Source organism: Chanos chanos, chromosome 10 (assembly GCF_902362185.1).
Source record: "Chanos chanos chromosome 10, fChaCha1.1, whole genome shotgun sequence".
Classification (NCBI taxonomy): Eukaryota; Metazoa; Chordata; class Actinopteri; order Gonorynchiformes; family Chanidae; genus Chanos; species Chanos chanos.
This window is the reverse complement of record NC_044504.1, coordinates 16589696-16613581: the sequence shown is the minus strand read 5'-3', so window position 1 is coordinate 16613581 and position 23886 is coordinate 16589696. Positions and strand designations below refer to the sequence as shown.

Below are 23886 nucleotides of genomic sequence, written 5' to 3'. Positions count from 1 at the left end.
CTTCTCTCCTCATCAGCAGTTAACACTTAGACTGCCACCGTGAGTCTGATGACGTCTTACTGTGTTATGACTTAGGTACTGTTTTTTTCTGCTTTTCCTGTTAACCCCCATATTCATTTAAAAAAAATCTATGCCCCCAACTTCCCACCCCCTCCCCCACACACAGACACAACACTGACTCTCTCCAACTTTCTAGCACACACACACACATACACAAACACACACACTCACAACTCCAGTTTTCTTTCTCAATTCCAAAACTGAAACAAGTGTGGAGTTTCCTCCAGTACCAACATTAAAGGGCTTTGTCTGCCTCTATGATTGATCCAACCGTACCACAGAAAGAATGAAATCAGTCCAGCCGTGCAGCTCTGCTGATCAGGACTGTGAGTGTGAGTGGATGCCGTCTGGCTGTGTCTCCTTGGTCGTGCATATCTATTCACCAAGGTCACTCTCCTTCTCGCTGCTTAATGGTATCTACTGACAGACAAGCACCTCCACACAGTCACAGGTGGAGTGAAGCCAACAGTATTCTCCTCCGAATACACTACGCCACAGAAAAGTGGCACGATGTATGAGGGAGTAAGTGGGGGCATGTGTATTCCTGGTGGACATGGTGTGCCTGAGAGAGACTTCAAAAAAAGACTGAGGGTAGTTACTTTTCAATCACCTATTCAAGCATGCCGAGGTACTCAAACAAAAGGTCTGGATTCTGGGACTGTACTGAGTGGGAAGGAAGCAGGTTCAAAGTGAGTGTAAAGTACTGGTATTAGCCTAGAGTCTCAATAGAACTAGGCTATACTCAAAACACTTACACGTCTGAGCCCAGCAAAGACCGCATAAGCAGGTCACGATAGAGTAAGAACCTATATCATATTGCTATGGTGATAACCATGCTGGCTGTCATTCCCACTGGGTTTCAGTGACACTGGCAAAAATGGAGGGAGAAACTGATGTTGGTCAGACAGATTACAAAATTGACTTTCCCAGTCCTGAAAGTTATTTATTTTTACCTGACCCTAAAGTTATTTCTTTTCTCCATTTTTCCAGTCTGGTCAGTGTTCTCTCTCTCTCTCTCTCTCTCCCTGTCTTTCTTGCTAAAAAATGTACAGCAATTTCACATGCTACTTCTTTTTCTAAAATAAGAAAACAGAGCCAGGGAACTGACAATAACTAATGGTGACAAAGGGCAAAAATTCAGTCTTTCTCAGGCCATCTCCACCCCTTTCCTTTGACTCTCTCTCCCTCTCTCTCGCTCTCTTTTTGCCATCTGGGTCAGTGGGTCTATGACTGGAAATAGTTCAGGGAGGCTGTCACAATTGTTTGTGTTCAGACTCTTAAGTCTTGTGTGTGTGTGTGTGTGTGTGTGAGTGTGTTTTTGTGCTTATGTAGGAAATGGGTTGGAAGCAAACTCAACTATTATGTCTCCCACTCCACAATAAAGTGTGTGTGTGTTTGTGTGCGTCTGAGTGTGTGTGTGTGTGTGTGCGTGTGCTCGTGCCATAATGACGACTATACTCAGCTTCATAATCTCTACTGCTAAATTAGGTGGGGTTTTCCCCACTGTAACCTACATGTCTGAGGTAAGATGAACCTTAAGATCTAACAGAGTAAAACTCTTCATATGGATGTGGAGTTCAGAACAGCTACAACTGCTCTGGTCTCAGTACAGCTACAACTCAGTACAACTCCATACAGTTACAAGCACAAAGAGGTTTGATTTCACCATGTCCAAAATACGTCATACTGTAAAACGAATTCCCTACCTGGATTCCCTATGACAAAAAGAGTGTGATGTCATTCTCCGAAGACTTTTTAAAGATGTAGTAACAACCAGCTGTGTTTTAGAGACCAAAGCTCAAAACTCAGTACCTTTTGTAACCAATTACAAAGTATTCAAAGTATTTCAAATGAAATTTTCTTAACTTTCAAGACCACGGTACACATTGTGTTTTACAGACCTAGGACGACAAGTCATTTTTATCGAAAAACAGCTGTTCTGTTGACATTGATGGTATAAATGTATAAGGTAACATCCCAGTTCCTTTAGATTAATCTGTTCGGTGTGTGGTCACCGTGGATAAATCACTCTAACATACCAAAAATAAAGTTTATCAACATTGCTTTTCATACCTTACTGCACTGACATTGGTGCTATCACTGCAGAATCTCTTTTCTCTGTCCCTTAACCTCTTAATAAACAGAAGGGAAGAGGAAATTAAAACGATAAAACATGGCAGGGGAAAGTTTTACATTCACTAGAGTTTATTGTTCTAGCTGGAGGAGCTGTAAGTGTCTAAAATGGTGTACTGGATTATACAAACATGTTCAAACCACACTGAAGCTCTCAATCTCAGTGTTAATATGGTACCACGGTGAAATCTTTTCCTGTGTATTACATCAAGTGAGTGAAATAAGTGAACAGAATATTTCATTGGCCTTTTCAAGTGAAATCAGTTCATACCTCTTTCTTCTTCATCCTCTTTTTTTTCGGAGGAGAAGGATGATTCAGTCAAAGATGATTCTGTTCCCATTTATGTTTATTAAATCTGTCCATTACATGTCTGTACTTCAACTAATGAGGAACTAGGGGATATCAAACTGCAAGTTCAGTTAATATTCTGTAAGGGGAAATAAACCCAGGCTTAAAATCGACCTGCAGCTGCAAAACATAGCAGTGATGCAAGCTCTTCTGTATTATCTGAGAAAAAAACTACTGAGATCTGAATGCTGATATTGTTCTTTGCTCTTTCTGTTCTCTCTCTCTCTCACTCTCTCTCTCTCTCTCTCTCTCTCTCTCTCTCTCTCTCTCTCTCTCTCTCTCTCTCCGTCAGACTTTGTTTTATCTCTCTTCTTTGTTTCCTTCTCCTTCTGTTTGTTCTCTCTCTATCTCTCATTTATGTGCGTCATCATCCCGTCTCCCCCCCCCCCCCATTCTCTGTAAACCGACGCACCATTACTACCATCCACATCAGTGGAGACCAGCTCCCCTCTCATGAAGAACTCTACCCTTGAGTTACTTTCTCTTTTCAGCTAATGGTCTCTGAAAGCTTCAGAATACTAAAAGGAGGTGAGATAGATTAGGGCTGGAATTAATTCCACCCTGACAGTAGATCTCCTCGAAGAGGACTGGCCACCTTCAATCTATGTTCAACATTTTGATCACATTTATGACAATGAATAATTTACTGGATGTTCTGCAGTAGTGATAGGAACATGATAACTCTCTAAGCATTGAGTGTAGGTATCTCTCTCTCTCTCTTCCTCTCTCTCTCTCTTACATTGTCTGCATGTCTCTCTGCATAATCAAATAACACATATCTCTTCTAATGGAACAGATGTATATTAGTGTGCAGCTGACTAGAACGGAGACAGAGAAAGATCATAATGGCAAACTGTCTGTGGGAAAAAAACATGTTCCTCTCTTTTCCTCAAGCACATCATATGCCATCTTTCTGTCTTGGTTTTGCATCATTAACTCCTTAATCTCTCTCTCTCTCTCTCTCTCTCTCTCTGTGTTACTGTCATTGTCTCTTTATGGGCACAATAATGATCCCACAATAATCGAATGGAATCTAATTCATCACTCTCCAGCTCATTACGCCGTGACCAGATCATTCTCTCTGGTCTGATCTAATGCTGTACTGTAGATCTGTGGGCGATTAGTCTGACTGAGGGGATACTGGGGTTGCCAAAGAACAGGTACAATACAGACAAAGTCAAAGTGTATAATTTCAAACTTTTGTCCAAACTTTCCCAACAGACAACATGGTATTACACTTTTTAAGAGGCCAATAATGAAATGCCAAGAAAGAAAGAAAGAATGAAAGAAAGAAAGAAAATCCCTCTCATTGCTCCCAGTGAAAGGCAGATTCATTACACGTCCCTCTGCAGCATTTGGAAATTACATTTCCAAAAAAGAGCCTTCAACCATCCATGACTCCAATAACGGTCTCTACACGACAATGCCCTGAGTACTGTAGGTGTGTGGAGGCAGCTGAGAGCTGTGCTGTAAAGCTTCTCACAGCCCATTGGAGGGCATTCTCCATTAGCCTGGCCAGATGTTACACTTCTACAAGCTTTTTGTACTGTCAGCTCCAAACTTCTGCTCAGAATGAAAACTTTACAATGGAGTGCTTAAAGAGAGAGAGAGAGAGAGAGAGCGAGCAAGCAAAAATGACTTTAGAGCAGGAAGTGCCCCCAAAGGTCACGGAAACATTAAGATCAATATTCAAAGATTGAAAGGGCTCTCTAGACCACAGAGTGTAATTAAAAGGGCATGTGGACATCTGGACATCTCAGAGAGAGAGAGAGAGAGAGAGAGGAAGGGACAATAGGCCTTGTGCTATATACAGATACAAATTCAATATCTAGTATTTTATATGCTGTATATAAAAAAATTATCAATATCTTTTTAGCATATATTGTATTGTATGTTTGTGACTATGTATCACAAATGGAATTAAATTAAATTGAATTAAACTGAATTGAGAAGGGGGGCAGGGGAGTGGGAGTGACTCTAAACATAGCTCTCATTGTGTCTTATCAGCTTCCTCTTAAAAACTTCCACCTGGAAACACTACTCTCTCTCTCTTTCTCTCTCTCTCTCGGTCTCTCTCTCACTCAACTGTGTTTCCTTTTCTGGCTGATATATCATCTGCCTGATAAAGCTAGCTGTTTGTTTCCTGGCTTTGGCTGTTTGACCTTCAGCAGCGAGGTCAGCAGAGGCCAGGTGCTGTGGGCTTGTGGGAACAGGAAATGAACCATGGTGACCATGTGACCAGTCAGAAGAAGCTGACTGAAGCAGGACTAAGAGTGATTAGCTGAATTAGTGATGATCCAGTGAAAACGGAGAGAGCAATTCATGTGAGTAAAAGGAAACAGACAAAGCAAATTCATTCAGTTGAGGCTTCAATGGACAAGCTGATGTAAAAATGAGAGGTAACACAACCTGTGTGTCTCGCACACTTTCTATTGTATTAAACATCATACCACCCTAAAACTATTCTTTTACCAGTTGTACTCAGCATTAGTCTGCATCACTTTAAACCTCTACAGAGGTAGAGACGGACAAACACCTACAGTAACACTTTGCCTTTAGTCCATTTGTGCCCTCAGAGCACCATTGTGGGAACTTCTTGTCCTTTGAGTTGTTCAGTTCTCTGGGAGTCTCCCAGTTTGAAACATAGCTATGACCAAGCTCATTACAGAATTCATCTAGAGTGAAAATCTAAAATACTGCTGTTTTGAACTGAAATCTGTCTTAGGAAAAATGAGAAAAACACAACAGCATTCTCAAACTAATGTCTCACAAATGTGTTCTGTGTTTGCACACAGGCAAATGAACGTTAGCGCAGCTCTATCTGAACATTCTGCATCATTTCCATTCAAACACCCAAGAGAGACATAAACCATAAAAACATAATGGGCCATTCCCATGTCATTGCACTCCATTTCTCTCCTCAAACACCTCAAACGCTGTCATCCCAGAGCTCACACTGACACCAGTCAGTGTCACAACCAAATTTATCTATCTCTCTCTCTCTCTCTCCCTCTCTCTCTCTCTCTCTCTCCCATTTCCAGATTCTTCCGAGAAGTAATGGGTTCAGTAGACAGAGGGAGAGAGAAAGTGCTGATGTCAACCACTTTTGCCTGTTACTCTACAAGTGTTGCCTTGACAGATGACCCATATCGTCTGAGGTTAAAAACAGCAAGGAACGGGTTGAGACCTTTTCCAAAGCTTTCACAAATTGGACAATTAAGAACCACAGCACACAACCATGCCACTGCTAAGTGGATAAGAGAAGGTGGAGTGAGCTTGTGGTGGTGGAGATGGGGAGGTGTCGGCTGTTTTGCGAGACACCATTCCCCACGGTAACTGACCAGCATAGGGGAGCCGTCTTAGGACTCAGTCCTAGACATCTGCAGTTGGACAAAGGCAAGAGAACAGAGATGAAAGAAAAGAAAAGAGAGGGAGAGAGATGGCAGGAGGAGGTGGATGAGAATAACAAGAATAACAAATAACAAATAAATAAATGAAAACCTTCGCTGACATGGAAATGCGTGTGTATGTTTGAGCGTGTGTGGGAGCATGTGTATGTGCCCACCTGTGTGACGTGTGTGCACGTAGTCTTGTGGCTCTGTGTGGAGCAAATACGAATGTGGTACATCTCTGGGAAGATTTGCCAGTCCTCACTTTGGAAAACTTTGTTTTTGGTTATGGTTATGATTAAGTTATTAATCTTTAACAACCGTTAAATGGAAGGCAACAGGAAATCCCCACTAAGATGGAGAGACAAACATGTGTTTGTGTGTGGATGTGTCTCAGTGACCTCTTTTGTTCTTTCTTTCATACACTCATGCATAGCCTCACTCATACCTCTGATTAAAGTGTAAAAGAAGTCAATTCTGTTGTAAGCTGGAGGAGATAATTGAAGCTTCCGTGCAGATGTAACAGGAAAAGGAAAGTGCTTGAGCTCACTAACCGTAAAATGTAGACCTCTGACAGTAAAGGTTTTGTCATCATCTAATGTCACTTCACACACACACACACTTTCTGCTATTTCACATCTTAGATATTGACAGGAATGTAAGTAAATTTGTATGTATGACAATTCATGTAGGTGAAATTAACAGGGGATAAAATGGTTAAAACACACACTCCCTATTCACTGAAATCTATCACAGAGCAGATTTAAGTGACTGCATGGTACTGATGCCATTGTGACGCGTTCAGTTTTGAGAGCTCTTACTTCTTGTCTATACTGGTTTATTAATGGCCACAAAACGTTGTTGCCATAGCAATGTTTGTTGTCTCATCTGAAATGACATTTTTTTTTCTCTTTTCCATCTGACTGGACTTTGATTATAGTTAACTGAATCATCTCTGACTGTTGAGGATGTTTACTAAAAGCTGTTTTGATATTTGAGAGCGCCTTGTCTGAGGGCTTGTTTGAACGTCAGCGGTTTAATTTCTGTCTAAAACTTCCTGTTTAACTATTGTTTCTTATCTGTGTTGACTCAAACACACAACTGGGAGAAGATTATTGTGTTTGTCATATGCATTTGTCGCTGAGGTCTTCTCTCCTTTCATTTGAAACTCTCTCAGTACTTTTCTGCATCTACAGTCCTCAAAGAAAAGATCTTTAACTTAAGCACTGGGTGCAGTAAAGCAGAAAACAGCTTCTCACTGGGCTCTTCCCGATGTGCCATTTGTTTAATTTCAGTGCCCGCTGGTGCATGATGAGTTTTTAAGATCCAATCACTCTTATGTCGTAGAGGTCAAGAGAAAAAAAAAAAAAACTTAAAAGGATGTGTATTCTCTCTGTCTCTCGATTTCTATCCATTAACTCTTAAATCCACCCAGAGGGCATTATAAGAGTGACAGAGGTAATATATATGTGTGTATTTTTGCACAGCATAGGAGGAGCAGGGACAGTAGGAACTGGCTTGACAAATGTAGGAAATATGTAGGCAGGAAATGTGGAAGTAAGACGTGATGGACGTGAGATAGAGAATCTAAAAAACAAAAAAACAAAACAAAACAAAACAAAACAAAACAAAACAAAAAAACAGGATGTTGAAGACAGAGAAGCACTGGATGCTTTAAATGTGGAGTGTGCTTTTTAAGATGACACTCATTTGCCTCAGTGCTGCACTGCTGACACAGAGCCTAATCTGAGAAAGCAGAGAATCATACAGCTGTGTCGTCACATGTGGCAGAGAGAATGTACTGTATACCAGCAGTAATGATCTGATTCGTGAATTACAGAATGTCTATGAGAGCTGTGTGCCCACACACACACACACACACACACACGTTCGGTTTATCAGCACACATGTCTTTGGGTTTTTCCCTTGAAGCAGAGAATAGTCCAATTACCCTATAAGGAATGCTTTCTGGAGTGAGCTATACATTTCTATTTGATCACAGGTTCATCTGATGATTTGAATGGGGTGTGTGTGTGTGTGTGTGTGTCTGTGTGTGTGTGTGTCTGAAGGCCCTTGGTTCAAAGCTTTGGGTTAGCTCTACACATCATGAAAGTCTGTTAGGTGCTGCACTCTGACTGCATGATGAAGATCCTGTGAGTGGTCAATCAGACATAGCACTGATGGCCAAGGCTTTGGTACATACAGACAGGATGCTTTCTGTTGCCTTACTGGTTCTCTGTGGATTTAATGTGTTTTGTGTATGTGCGTGTGTGTGTGTGAGGAGGACATGAGAGTGGGCATACATAGTTATTAAGTTGTGTACTTCCTTGGAATTTAAGCAGTACTTTCTTGGAAATTCGATTTGCCCACATATATACATATAATATTTAAGGCCTTTTAGACACATACAAAGGCAAAACAGTACATAAAATATACATTACGTATTCATTTCATATGCACATAGCTTGAAGATCAGTCACCTCAACTCTACAGCTACAGTCTGGAGCCAAAGACTGCCACGAACACTAAACTTCCAAGCTCTAGAAATTTCATCAGAATCTCGTTTTTAGATTCAAATCATTTTACAGAGATACAGGTGAAACTGTGATCAAATATAAATGTATAGCTTGCTCCAGAAAGCATTCCTTACAGGGTAATTAGATTTTTCTCTGCTCCAAGGGAAAAACACTTGGTGTGAGAGAGAGAGAATGAGAAGGTGATAATGACAACACGGTGATCTTCCGACCTCTGACAACCCAGTAAACATTATATTTCACACACACCACACACACACACACACACACACACACACACACACACACACACACACACACACACACACACACACACAGAAAGACAGACTTTACAGCACTCCACCCTCTGTTTCTGAGACAGCTCATTCTGTTGGTACCTGGACAAGCAATCATTTAGAAAACACATTAGAATAGTAATTCAATTTGCTACGCAGGCTTTGTCAGGGAAGCTCTAGGTCATATCAGCTTCGCCAAGCCAAAAGTGTGTATGAGTGTGTGTGTGTAGGTGTGTGTCCGCATTATGCAGGAATCCACCCAAACAAGCAAATAAGAGGGACAGCAACTGACATGTGAACACAACAGAGCAACTCCTGTCTTTTTCTATACCTGAGACAGTAAAACTCCCTCTCATTGTATGCCCCCTCATGATTAACGATGGCACTTAGCAAACATGGCCAACAGCTAACTTCTACAACAAACAGGCTCATGACAAACAGCTCCACAGCAAACTGTTCCATGGTAAACACTGTTACGCTCTGCATTACAGTGAAGCAATGAATCAAACACACTTTTAAGAATGAATTATTCCATATTCAGGTCTCTAAACTCTCGTTTACTGAAAAGAACACCCTCATTAAGTTCTGAACTTTCACTTCCTTTCACTTTCCTGTTAAAACAACAGTCATTTCCTTTTGAAAGAACACCTGTATGTCAGATCACCTGAGTGTGTTATGATCTGACCAAAGGCAGTGTGTTAAAAATGAGGAGTGTTTCTTGAGTCTCCTGTCTGACCATTCATCCCTCTCACATCAGACCATTACATTCATCTGACAGTCTGCAGTGTCTCTGAGAGTTTGCCATGCAAACGCATGCACACATATATGTACACACACACACAGATAAAAACACTCAGAGTTCAGTAAAATCCTCAGTATTTCATACAGCATGGCCATAGACTAGAGAGGGAGAGAAAGAAAGAAAGAGAGAGAGAGAGAGAGAGAGAGAGAGAGAGAGAGAGAGAGAGAGAGAGACTCTCTGTTAAGAGACCCCTGAGCCTTATCTGTGAAGGGATAAAGTTTGGAATCTGGAGTTTATTCAGTTTGTGAACTGTCTAAGCTGTAAATCATTCTCTCTCTCTCTCTCTTTCTCTCTCTGACACACACACATGCACACACACGCACACACACACACACACACACACAGACACACATATACACACAAACACATGACTACACAGTAGGAAAACACACTCAGCACATCATTCTTTATTGCCGTACTCTCCCATCTTTGAGACTGGTTATATTCACTCTGGGCTGTGCTGCTGGAGAAAGTCATGTTAAAGACCATATGCACTCTGTATGCAAAACCATAATGAATACATATGAGTATGCATGTCATATCAAGATATATACTCTGTGGAGGTCTCAATTAACTTCTACAAACCAGTTACTTGGTCAATTACTCAGTTCAGCTGATTTACAACAGGTTCTCTTGTGAAAAGCACAACACAAAAACAGCTGTGAGCTGAGATACAGAATCAGTATCACGTGTTGTGTTTGGTGATGTCCGACTTACTCGTTTTTCTCCAGTGTCAGGATCAGATGCTCTCCTTCTGCCTCTATCAGTAACTGTAGAGATGTGGGTGGGCCCTGAAAAAAAGAAAAAAAAAAAACGCAGAGAAATATGAATAGGTAACCTACCAATGTTTCCTTCTTTCCCTAACCCTTTCTCTGTCTTTCTCTGTCCCTCTCATTCTCTCAATTCATTCTCTTATACACATATACACACAGACATTCCAGGGTCCTACATATGCATGTACGTGGACATATGCTAACATTCAGTGAAAAAATAGGACTCCATTTTTCATAAAAATTCTTGCCAAAAGAAAATTGTGTATAAGTAGATGCAGGACTGTCAGCACAACACGGGGGCAATGAGCCGCAAAGAGAAAATTTATGACTTATGTTGATTATTGCTTGATTTATGTCGTAGCTGATTCTAATTTGTGCTGTTTTACTGTATGCATTGAAGGAGAAACACATGGATTCACACAGCGACTGGCTGACACAGAAAGGGATAGTGAGACAGACAGAGAAAGTCCAAGGCTGAAAGGTCTGGATTCTTCAGTTGCTTTGTTGTATTAACTGACCCCGTATGCCTGTCTGCTTTGGTACCCAATAGATTTCATTCACCCATTTGAGACATATTTGCAGGACACGGACTTGACTCCAGCCAAGGTGAAAGTTCAGGTTGGTAAACCAGTTCTTGAGTAAGAGATTGGTACAATACCAGGCTAAGGTTCATCTTAACTCTGCTTTGTGCCTCAGGTTTCTCTAACTCACTACATATCCATGAAATGGAAGACTGGGAAATAAATTAAAAAGCGTTCGTTGTAAAACTTACATTTTCTCAAGTTGTAGTTGTAGAGGCTAAAGTGATGTATTTATGTTTATTTAGCCACGGTCATGGATTTTGTTTCTCCGGAGAACCGCTTACCAGTTTGAAAACGAGCATTTGACCCTATAACATGCTGAGGCTGCCACTAAACCATGTTCTTCTTTTACCCATGCTCTTTCCTGGTGGGTCACAGCAAATCTTGGGTTATAACTAAGGGCCGAGAACTTTGTATATCAACCAACTAGCGAGTGTTTTATACATTTACTTAGCAGTTCCAAGGATATGTGTCCAATAAATGATTCATTTTGCCTTCATAACATATACGCCAAGTCAGACTGTGGGTGTGCCAAAATTAGCACAGGCTTTAGAAATATCTGTCCCAGTTTTTTGCTCTATTCTGCTAACCAGAGCCAGATTTCAACAGCTGGGATTTGTGGGGGTTAAAAGCAAGAGTTGTGTCCAGAATCGGCAGATTTTTTTCCACTCTCAGCTGATAGAGAAGGTCTCTGTCAGAGTCGTTATGAAAAATTTGTTTGGCAGAACCCAAAATCTGACTCCTGTTTCCCTGACTTGGCTTCGGGCTATCCAGAGACAGCTTTGTCTTTCAGGGAAATGAACAAGAAGAGGGTCTGGAAAGAGAGAGCAATCCTTAATCTCTCCTTCTTCAGAGATATGTATATGTTGTTCTCACAGAAAAAAAAAAGGAGGCCACCTGGAAGGGCTTCAAGAGGATAAGTCCCTGAACTGGACCAGAACCGGAGAGATTTCTGAAACGCTTCCTTGGAATGTTTTCAGAATTCCAAAGTATACCTGGCTCCATGTCATGGGAGAATGGGTGAATGGAGGAGTCCAACATTTAAAGTAATCATTATGCTCCTAGCCCTTAGTCTGAGTGCAGTGATTCTGAATCTGCAACAGTATTCACAGATCAAAAAAACTCTCAATTTAATGCTGTGTAAAATCATTACGTTTGATTGGACTGTTGTGACCCTTCAATGATTGACAATGGGGTTGTTTGAAAACTCAGATATTCACAAGGAGGTCTAGAGAGACATGGACTCTGTAATAAGTGTATAATGAGTCAAAATGATCAAGGCTTCACGGGTCTCAGAAGCCACCGTGGCTGCTTTAGGCATTTTCATTTAATGTCATGTCATCTAACACAGTCTTTATGCTCCTTTTAAAACCTAATTCACTTCCAACGCCTGAAGTCAAACCCATAGCTAAGGCAATTCACTCATCTTTACAAATGAGTCTTTTTCAGATTGCTTCTCCTAACTTCCATAAAACGCTCTTAAATGAAGTGAGTCCAACGCTGCATTAAAAACTTTGATCACACTCTCATCTACCAGACTATTCAAAGGAATGAGAAGCAAAAGTCCAAAATGAAGAAAATACACAAGAGTTATTACCCTGGGCTCTGATCAGAGAGAGAGAGAGAAAAAAAAAAACCCCACATTTGGCTTTGGATCCAGATGGACTCGTTACCATATGATGCACTTAAAAGGATTACTCACCTAAAAGCTTGCAGAAGGAAATACTATTTGTATTAGATTTTTGGGATGAAACATCTCAAGATGAAAAAAAAAAAGAAAAAAATATGAAAACGCTGTTAAGCTAATGACCTTAAATGGTAACTTAACTGTGTTTTGACTCTCAGTCTGTCTGAATCCAGAGAAAATGTGCCGTTTATGTGGATACATTGAGGAGTCAGTGGGATTGAAGGGCAAATAAAGCTTTCTGATGGGACTATTCCAAACGACAGTGAGCGCAATGAAGAGAATGCAAAGATAAATATTTGTTTCACAGGCGGCTGACGAAGACAACAAGAGCCTGATAGAACTGTGGTTATGGAGCATTATATGACAATCTGTAGGAGCCTGGGTTACAGCAAACAGCCTTTCAGAACAGGAGAGAACGAAAACCCGGAGAGAAAAACACATCTGTTTGCCCTTTTATTCTAGAGAGGACTTCCTACTGACTTCCATTTTAATGGATTTATAAACCTAACCCTTGCCCTCGCCACAACTAAATAAATATTTTCCCTTGTTTATTTTAACAGTAATGTGTCTATTCTTTATTAAACCATTTTCCTGAGTGGGGATGTATCAGTGTCCCCACAAGTTCCCCACTTGTATCCTCATGGAAATGACTGGGCCACACAAATGTCATGAGAAGCTAAAACTGAAGCACACACACCCCCACAACCCCACACAAGAAGCGTTCACTGAATAGTAAGCCAGAATTTCACAATTTAATTTTTTATATAGAGAACATGGCTTTCATAGTGTCTTGTGTGCAGATACCACTATAAGAGTACATCTCCTGTCTTTTCGTGTATTCTTACCATGGATCGGAGGCAGCTGACTGGTTGACTCTCTCCCTCCTCTAGCACTAGTGGCACCATCAACTCATAGTGCCCCAGTTCAGTGAGTACACTTTTCAGCCGTCTCTCTGTTTAAAAAACAAAACGGAAATGACTGTTAATGCTAAGTTAATGACAGGAAAGTTGATGGGGGACAATATAGTCGATGACGTTGTGAAAAATCAAACAAACTTTAAATATACTGATGAAGTGCTAATTCACAGACACAGTCAGATATTTCTAGCCCTGTTTCCAGACCCAGTTTAAGATCTTCCCTCTAAGCCTGTCCTCCAGATCTTACACATGTCCAGAGTCCTCCAGATATTACACATGTCCAGAGTTCTCCAGATCTGACACATGCCCAGAGTCCTCCAGATTTTACACATGTCCAGAGTCTTCCAGATCTAACACATGTCCAGAGTCCTCCAGATCTGACGCATGTCCAGGGGGCAGCATACATCAGAGGAAGCTTTTAGGTACACACGACGCATACACACAAATGTTATGGTATCATGAATCAAAGCCTCTCTCTGTCTCTCTCTCTGTCTCTCTCTCCCTTGTATCCCAGCAGGTATGGATCCATCCTGAGCCGAAACTCCACTGCAGTATATATTATGAATGAGTGAGGGCTGTTCAGAGGAATCTGGGCTTAGAATACAAACCAGCACAATACTGGAGTAGCTCTGAAGTGCTCACTCACATTCAACAAAGGAGACATCCAAGTTTGTCTCGTTACCTCTAGGGGTTATACCTCTCTCTCTCTGATTATCTCTGAGTAGTGTGTACAAAGTTGCTTCCTTCTTGACTGGACAAAAGACATCCAATACCTTTCAAAATTAAAAGAGACCACTTTACAAGATGAAACAGTGGAAGTGTTCCAGCATACGCTGTCCAAAATTAAAATGGGGAGCGTGTCAGTGGCCTTGACCTAAATGGAACTTGTCGGTGTGCCACAGAGACCTTGCCAACACCTCTGTGACATCCGCTGCCATGCTATGCTGACCTTTTCTCTGCCCCTATCACTCTTCACTCTAATGGAACCTGGAAGAGAGAAACTGTGCCCTGCTGAGCCGGCAGGAGGGACACAGTGTCTTAGAGATATGCTAAATGGGAGGCTTACGGTAAACACAGGCCTTTACTGAACACATGTCCTCACCATAAGTTAAGGAGTTTGACAACATCATCTTTTATCTGTCCTTTGTTTTATGCATAGATGTCACTTTTTAACATAATTACACGCTCACACAGACACACACACATATGCGCGCACGCACACACACACACACACACGCACACTTTCTCTGTCTATCTCCGTCTCTCTCTCTCTCCTCTCTGGTAAAGTGAAAAGTGATTTGTGAGCACTCATGAAAAGGATGCAGAATTAATTTTGCATTCATTGTCAAATAAAGAAAAATGAATTACATCAAAGCCAGAAACAAATGGAACATGTTCAAGTTTAATCTGGCTTAGAGTCAGACCATAGATCTAGGATTGACATAATATATTTTATTCATAAAAACAAAACAAGACTCCATGCATTGTTTGATAAAAGATTCTACACACTCTTCATAGTGATGTCTGTATACAGCTGAGCTCTACTGGCTGCACTGACCATGTGAAAAAGACCATGGCCCTCACCCTATATGTTTCTTTATGTTGGCTCTATATCACAGTCACACAGACTGGGAGGGGGGATGAAGTAGAGAGAGAGAGAGAGAGAAATCCTACAGTTCTCTGTCTCTTTGAAAACTTCTCCGTTGGGTTGAGGCTGTATGTGGAGCATGGGGAGGTCTTTGTGCGTAACAGGAAGCGTCAGGGCAGGGCAGGTGATGTGGGTGGACAAGGCAGGAAGGATGAAATGTGGCTATCACTGCAGAGCAGAGCCCCCGCTGCTGATCAGTCCTCAGCCCTGACAGAGTCATCTCAGCCCTCAAACACTTCCCACGCCCAAAAAACCCCACTATATGTCTGAAAACACCAAATCACTTCAAACCACAGTCACTCTCTTTCTCACACACCTAGTTCTGCTTTTCACCACAGCACAGTATTACAGCTCATGCACCCCCCTCCTCTCTCTCCCTCTCTCTCTCTCCCTCCCTCTCTCTCTCCCTCTCTCTCTCTCCCTCCCTCTCTCTCTCTCTCTCTCTCCCTCTCTCTCTTTCCCTCTCTCTCTCTCCCTCCCTCTCTCTCTCTCTCTGTTTAAGGACTTGGCATAAATGCATAATGACAGGGGGACTTGCAAGTATCTAAAATAATAATCAGTATAAGTTGATTTCATCTAACTTAGAAATGCTGTGTGTGTGCGTGTGTGTGTATGTGTGTGTGTTTGTGCATGTGTGTGCGTGCGTGCGTGCGTGTGTGTGTGTGTGTGTGTGTGTGTAACTACCTCAGAAATGTAGCAGGCTGGAGATTCATGAGGAAGTTTAGTATATTTGTATGTCTGGGAATGTTGTGGAAAAAATATGGGTCAACTGTTCACTGAAGTCTGACTTTGGTTAATCTATCTGTAAATACCAAGACTATTAGTGATCCTACGTGCTTCTTCCATCTCTCTCTCTCAGCTCTGTATATGTTGGACCTTTATGGTTTGTTTTTTAGACACACTGCTGTTTTCATCTTGCCCCACCTTCCTCTTGTCGACGGCACGTTCTGACTCTTTTTGAGGGGAAGGCTGATGACAACACCAGATTTGCTCCAGTGTTTACGTGACCCTCCAAAGAATATATGACTCTGTGTGTGTGTGTGTGTGTGTGAGAAAGAGAGAGAGAGAGAGAGAGAGGAGAGAGGGAGAGAGAGGGGGGGGGGGGGGGGAGAGGGGAGAGGAGAGAGGGGAGAGAGAGAGGGGGGGGAGGAGAGGGAGAGAGAGAGAGAGAGAGGGGGGGAGGAGAGGGAGAGAGAGCGAGAGAGAGCACAAGTGAGAAGGAGGGTGAGCGCGAGAGACAGAGAAAGAGAGGGGGAGAGAGAGAGAGAAGGAGGGATAGAAACAGCAAAAGAAAGAAAGAGAGAGAGAGAGTGTGGGAGGGAGAGAGAGAGAGAGTTTAGAGAGTGCAGGGAGTCCATTACTGCACAGCAGTAAATGCTGTAATAGAATCTCAGGCTTCTTGTCATTAGTTTAGGATTTTAAGAGGGACTCAGAGGTTTATTGGTGTTAGATGTGGCTGAAGACAGAGTGAATATAAAAGACGAAGAGTTGACAACTTCCCTATACTGCAGAGCTACAGTCTAGACTGGATAAAATAACACAACTGCACTGTTTCTGGAGCAAAATCACACATCTTTCAACAGTACCATTCAACAAAATAAAGTTTCACTAATTAAGTGCTTCACACTGGCCCTGACATGTTGTGGCAGTAAATGTGAACATGTGTTTATTTTGGCACAGATTATGGTCAATTATGCCGATTAGGGGGTACTAAGACAAGATTAGGGATACCACAGTTTTATACAGAAATGACTTATGAATTAAAACTACACAAGACCCATAGTTTCAGTTTGAGTGTTTGGAGTGAGTGTGTGTTTATGTGTGCGTGTGTACGTGTGTGTGTGTGTGTGTTACAAATCACTTCAGTGTGAATTCTAAATGGAACATCCATCATCTGAAAAATTCTGCCATGGAAACAAGATGTGTTTGATTATTCTCTCACGCTCTGTGGCTATTTGAGTTGTCTAAGAAAATCTGGGAATTCTAAACAATTCTGTATGTTCCATGGAAAGAGTATGGACTGGCAACCAAAAACTAGTCCAATGGGTGTATCCTTGCACCCTTCACCCAAGACTACCACAAATCAGTCACCGTTAACAAAAAGCAGTAAAAATAGCCTACATATTACATGTACTGTTTCACTCTTAATCAGCAATTGATTTGTCCTGCCTGCACTCTGTAATGCCAAGTGCATTGTACAACAAAAGCCTATCCAGTCCATTAGGAAGTGTGATGTTGAACAACAGAACACAGAAAATCCTTTGGAGAGTGTGAGCTTGAAAGTAGCTGAGTCAGCACGTTTGTGCCGTGATTTTTTTAAGAAAGTCAAAGAGGGTTGGTGTAGCAGAGAGGAAGAGATTGATATGGCGAAGAAGAGAGAAAAGGAGAAGGATTAAGAGTGTTTGTGATGAAGTGTGTAAGTGAGAGGGTGGTTGCATGAAAAAGGGAAACTGTGTGTATGGTCGTGTGTATGCGTGTGAGAGAGACTGCCTAAACACAAACAACACCACAAACATTCTCATTCTCTCTCTCTCTGGCTCTGTCTCTCTTCTCCCCCTCTCTCTCTTCTCTCCCCTCTCTCTATCTGCCACTTTTTCTCTCTTTTTCACACACACACACACACACACACACACATACATGCATGCACAGAGAATGAGAGAAGAAACAGCTCCATTTTAAAATCATTACCTCACTGGCAATCAGAGCAGAAACTTTGAAAGGTTTTCTCAGTAGACTGACAACCTCAGTGCCTCTGTGACTGAAGTTAATTTCCAACGATTTCCATGTATTTGCATTATGTCTTTGATTAAAAAATCTCCACAACGTTTCAAATGAGGCGATAATCTTGTACTCCAACCAAGCCATACAAACTTGGGTACTAATGCACATTCACTTAAAATGAAGAAGAAATTCAACCTGTTTGATTTGTCTCTTCATTCTTGAAAAGACTATCCACACACACACACACGCACACACACACACACACACACTGTTTTGAGTGTTCTTCTAGGTCAGGAAAACTCAATTCATACTTGGCTGCTCAAAGTAATGTCATATCTCCATAACTCCATCAGATTATCACAGTTCATCTGTGTAAGAGAGGCTTCAGGGTGTGTTCAAATCATATTTAATGTTAGAAAAAGTCATACTGTACTTGCTAGTCAAGGTTAAAATCATGAACATGTTCACTTCATATTTCTTCACTCTGTCACATGCACTTTCTAGACCCAAGAATTTATCCTCACAGCACCAACAAAATCTCTCAAAGAACTTAAAAAACAAACTAAAGCACACTTTAGCTGTTCATTACCAACAACCTCAGAACTATTACGGTAAACGGTTGCATTCTGAACTCAGGTATATTCCTGTTCAGGTGCTTTTCAGGTGTTTCCACACCAGTGAAAGATTCATTCAAAACAAATTAACTGTCCTTTTTTAAGGTATCTTTTTCAGCATTCCATTACATGATAAACAATCCAAAAAAAACCTCCTTGTTTTAGCACCTACACCGTATGAAAAAAGCAGAACCTTGAGTGTGTCTTTAGTGTATTCTGTTGACAAAAGCAGGTTTGGGGCAGAGTGGCTTCACAGGGTGTGAGATATGACAGTGTATGGTTGAGATGTTCAAATTCTATCTGTTCACAGTGTGAACTGTTTGAGGTCTACACCATTGGGTCAGAGAGAAAAGGCTTATGGGCACAAAGACTCAGGGTTTACTGGGCAGAGAGAGAGGTTATTGGACTACAGACTGTATATCTCACTGCACAGTCTCATACAGGGGACAGTCAGTCCAGTTTGTTTATAGTCAGGCTTTGTCATGGGAAAGAACTTCAGCTTTGTCTGAAGTCTCAAAGCCCGATCTCTGTGTTTAAGCATGACAACATGGACGTACTGGGGACTCTCAAGTCAGTATGCTCCCAATCTCATTTTGTTTAGCTGTCACCATTAGCCCCCATCCCCCCTTGTTGGGAAACACTGAGTCAATGCGTATGTGTGTGTGTGTGTGTATGAGTGTGAGTATGTGTGTCTTCTACTCCTTGTGGAGACCCTTCACACAGGTCATGGTTATTCGTGACATTACATATAATAATACAAAGACAGACCTGGAGCAGTTTAACAGGCACACACACACACACACACACACACACACACACACACACACACAGATAGATACTCTAACACCATTTCAAATATATAAATATAAATGTTGAAGAGTTGTGAAGTTCTGAGGAAAAATAGGCTTAGGCCAATCCACACCTGCTCCTCTACAGAGCAGCAAAGCAAAGCTCCATAGCCTCACAGGAGGGACTTAGACTCCCAGTGCTCTCAGCACTCTGCCTGGAAAAGCTTAGCTCTCCTGGATGGCTCTGATCCCTCCAAATTCCAGCAGGGAAACAGAGAGAACGAATGACAATTTCAACACTTGGGCTCCACTGCAGCATCTAGGGAGGTTGGCTCTGGATCTCCACTGACTAATCATGCAGATTGGATTACTTGAATTATTCTCTTGCGCGCGCACACACACACACACACACACACACACACACACACACACACACACATACAGAGCCCAAAGGATTCATGTGTGTACATAGTCACACAGATTAAAGGTTTAAATGTGTGTACACACAAACACAAACCCAAATGTCTTCATACATGTACATGCGCACTCTCACACAAACCATTAACGGATGCATGTACCCCTAAAGAAACATGCACACACACATACGAACAGACACGTGCGCACATGCACACACACACACGCGCACACGCACACACAATGAGCATGTATGAACACCCAGACACTGCACACAAAGCACATATCAGCCGTGGCTGGCCTTACTCAAATAGCATTTTAATGGCCTTCCATTGCATTCCTGTGTTGGATATGATATTCTAGAGGCAGTTCTGAAATCACAGAGGAACAACAACTCTGTTCACATGAGCAGCTTGTCAACAGCTTAACACACTCAGACTCTCACACACACACACACACACACACACACACACACACACACGTCCAACAGAGAGGATAAAAGTCTCTAGCCTAGACACTCAACATGCACCCAGTGACCCAATCTCTCACACAAACACACATCCACACACCCACACGCACTAGAATGTGTATCAGATGCTCATGACAAGGACAGGATGGCTGTCATATTCATCATTGGTCAATGAGGTGTGTGAGAGAGAGTGACAACCAATTCATGAGGAGGTGATAATGATAACACGGTGATGTTCTGACATCTGACGATCCGCTGAACATTATATCTCACACATACACATACACAGACACACACACATACACAAATATACTCTCTCATACCCACTCTCTCTCTCCGTCTCACGTACCATGTCTCACCTTTTCTTTTTTTTTTTTTACAAATACCCCACAATCACTCAATCTGTTTTCCTCAAATCTCTAAATGATCATTTAATCACTATGCAGCCTATTAAAACAACCATTTCCAATATTTCAAACTATAAAAAATATCAACTCTATCCCACTCATCACTTTCTCAAAACACTTCATTCTTCAACAAATACATAAACTTTCTCTCTCTTTCTCTCTCTATTTATCTCTTGCATTGTGTGTTCCACAGATAACCCTAGAATCACTCATCACAGATGAAAGAAAAGCTGCCACCACTTCAGTCTGTCATTACTATGTAATTAGCACCTGAGGAATCAGATCTTCCCATGGAGACACATTAAGAGAAATGAGCAGAAACAGAGACTGCCATGTTGTACAACTATGTGTAGTGGAATGGTTCACATATTAGGATAGGATGTGATAACACATGGGGAAAAAAGAGAGAAAAAGAGCAAGAAAGAAAGAGAGAGAGGTGGGGGGAGAGTGAGAGAGAGCGAGACAGGCTGAGAGAGAGCTGAGACATAATACAGTGCAATGGTGAAAAGCAGAACTAGGTGAACCATGGTATTAGTGAGCACATAACATACAGAAACATAGCACAATCAAACTTGACTTCAAAAATAAGCACGCTTACAGTTACTCCATTTAAAAGTTTCATTAAACACAGCTCATGCTGACATCAAAGCAGGGTTTTGCCCTAATTCACTGGACTGTCTGCTTGTAAATAATTATTTTATCTAGTGTAGGGTATAAGGGCAGACTTCTGCAAATATATTCAATGTAAAATAGATATTAATGACTGTTCGAAAAGGCTGCCTTCCTTGTTCTTCCCCAAACAACAACAACAACAACAATATAATGAGTGTTTTGTTTTTCATCCACACTCTCTTATCAGCATAATAATGATAAGCAGTATTGAAACCCACATCAAATGATAGGACAAAATGGCAAAAAAAACAAAAAAACACTTCAGTAATTCTGTTTTCTGAACTGTCTTGAGATTTTTCCTTGAAAACTACACTCAGTAAATAAGTTACCCGGACATTGCTTTTAGCATGTGCCTCATTTTTCAGCACAGCCTGGTAATGAGGCTATGAGTGAAGACGGACCTGTCAGGGCTCTGTGCTTTTAATGATGCCTCTGGTGTGCGCTGGTTGAGGCTGGTTCATGGCAATGCCATGAACACTGAATAGGAATGAATGAGAGAGTAAATAGGCATATAGACCTAGAGTGAGAGTGAATGAGTATGAATGACGGTTGAGTGTAAGTGAATGGGACAGTGTCTGGAGTGAGATCAGCTTCCCAAAGCTAACACAATTTGACAAGCTGAGAGCTCACACATGCCAGAGACCCTTACTGCAGCCACATACTGATCAAAGCATGTTACTTATTCCAACCAGAGCTCGTCACCCCATGTACAGTGATCCAGAATCACAACTGTGTACACACACACACACACACACACACACGCACAATCTGGTTACACAAACATGCAATGACAACATCTCTCTCTCTCTCTCTCTCTCACTTTCTTTCTTTGTTACCAAGAATCGAGGGGCAGACAGAAAGAGTGAGCACATCATAATGTAAACCATCATTTCAGGGAGCAGTTTAAGGTCTGTTTGAGAGGTTTTCTGTTTCAGAGTGTTTATCTTTAAAACAAAACACATTAAGGAACACAGAAAACACCTTGACTGACCACTCAGCTGCAAATTATAGGTGCAAAAAATTCTGTCCACCCAAATGTTGTACACTGTCTTTTTTCTGCTCTCCTTCCTGCAATTGTTATACTGCTAACCACACACCAGATAATTACTTACTCACTCTCTCTCTCTCTCTCTTTCAGGGACTTTTGAAGGGACCACAACTGCCCATTTATCCCCTTGTTGTACAATTCATGAGCACTGACGTTTGGAGTAAATCAGCATTATAACCAAAACGAATTCTTAATCTGTTTATAAGATTATGAGCCAAATCTCTTGAGATGAACCAATAGTAAATAAAACCCTGACAAACAATTCTTACACAAATATGACAAAATCTAGTACTATCATTTCTTAACTATGTAGATTGTCTTTATACATATTTTTCATATCAACCGAACAAGACAGTTACTCAAAATGTCCTCACCTGGAGTTAAAAAGTCACTTAATACAATACTTTTTCAATAGTCAATGATTCTTACCTTCTGAAAAGTTGTGAATGAAACTGTCACTGTCAATTCCTACACTTAGCGACGCGACCGCGTAAAGCGCAGTCAAAAACGCAAAGTTCTCCAGACGCCGTCGGTTGGTCATGTTGCCCTGTCTAACGGCAACCAAGCGATCAGCTGCGTTCAAAATGCAGGTTTATAACATATACATGGCAGGCAGGGCGACGGGATGCGAGAGATTTCCTGCAATATGACCAAGTCCTCATACGTAGGAGGTTTGGAGAGGCAGGAGTCTACAACTGAGCTGTCAAAAACTTTTGCCTGTCACTGGTGTTCCTAGTCTTCAGCGATGTACGTAAAAAGGTGTTGGCATTGTCTGAATCATAAAACAGTGCCTCACAAGTGGAAACGGGCACGTTGGATATATGAGGGAAGTCTAATTCAGTGTACCGCGGTTCTACAATGAGAACGCCTCTACAGTAGTATCGCCATGTGAGCTACCACAAAGTGGAATTCCGCAGGGTCCTAAAACATAAAATTTGTCATTAAAGGCTGGGGTTTCAAACTCCGCTGAGGGGATAGTGCAGAGGGGATATTTCGCTCTGAATCGGTTAAGGAACCTGCCCACGAGAGTGTACTGATACCGAAAGAGGCTGGTCCTCAGACTAAACAAGGGAATGAGGGGGTCCATCGCGTTTTTTTTCTTTAATCTCACACTTTTTGCTAGATATGCTATGTCTGTCTTCCAAACGCTGTTTCAGAAATGTGAGATTAAATGAGAAAGAAACTGCCTGCAGAGGCCCAAGTCTCCTTTTACAGAATGTGATATTTACTTCCTTCGTTTCACGCGGCAGCACAAGGTACTAATGAACTCTTTCTCCAGTCTACATCCCCCGAATATAATCAGTTACATCACTCCTGATGAATTCTTAAAACGTGGTTGAAAGACAGAGTATATTCACTCTGTACATCCCTGGCTGCTAATTAAGAGAGATTATGTTTTAGTCACTCTCATATGTTGTTATTAATCACTTATGATAATGGCTATAGCTGTCAGCTGTGTCGACGTAGGCCTATGTCACTAATTAGGCGGTCTAGGTGTGGAGCATAAAGCGTTTGTGCTGGAGCAGTTTCAGAAGTCATGGAAAAAGGATAGTAAAATTGGATTTCTGACTGTGCATTAATCTCCGAAATCAGAAAGTTGGGTTT

General features: G+C 41.6%; 1 protein-coding gene across 1 annotated transcript in view; it reads right to left on the bottom strand.

Annotated features, from left to right (window-relative positions):
- adam12b (ADAM metallopeptidase domain 12b) overlaps nucleotides 1-22822 on the bottom strand; it is a 61094-nt gene extending 38272 nt beyond the window's left edge. The window contains exons 1-3 of the mRNA XM_030787413.1: nucleotides 22711-22822; nucleotides 13429-13535; nucleotides 10260-10333 (exon numbers count right to left, since the gene is read on the bottom strand). Of these exons, the coding sequence (XP_030643273.1) occupies nucleotides 10260-10333; nucleotides 13429-13535; nucleotides 22711-22822 (293 nt within the window). The remainder of the gene's footprint in view (nucleotides 1-10259; nucleotides 10334-13428; nucleotides 13536-22710) is intronic.
- Nucleotides 22823-23886: the final 1064 nt, after the last annotated feature.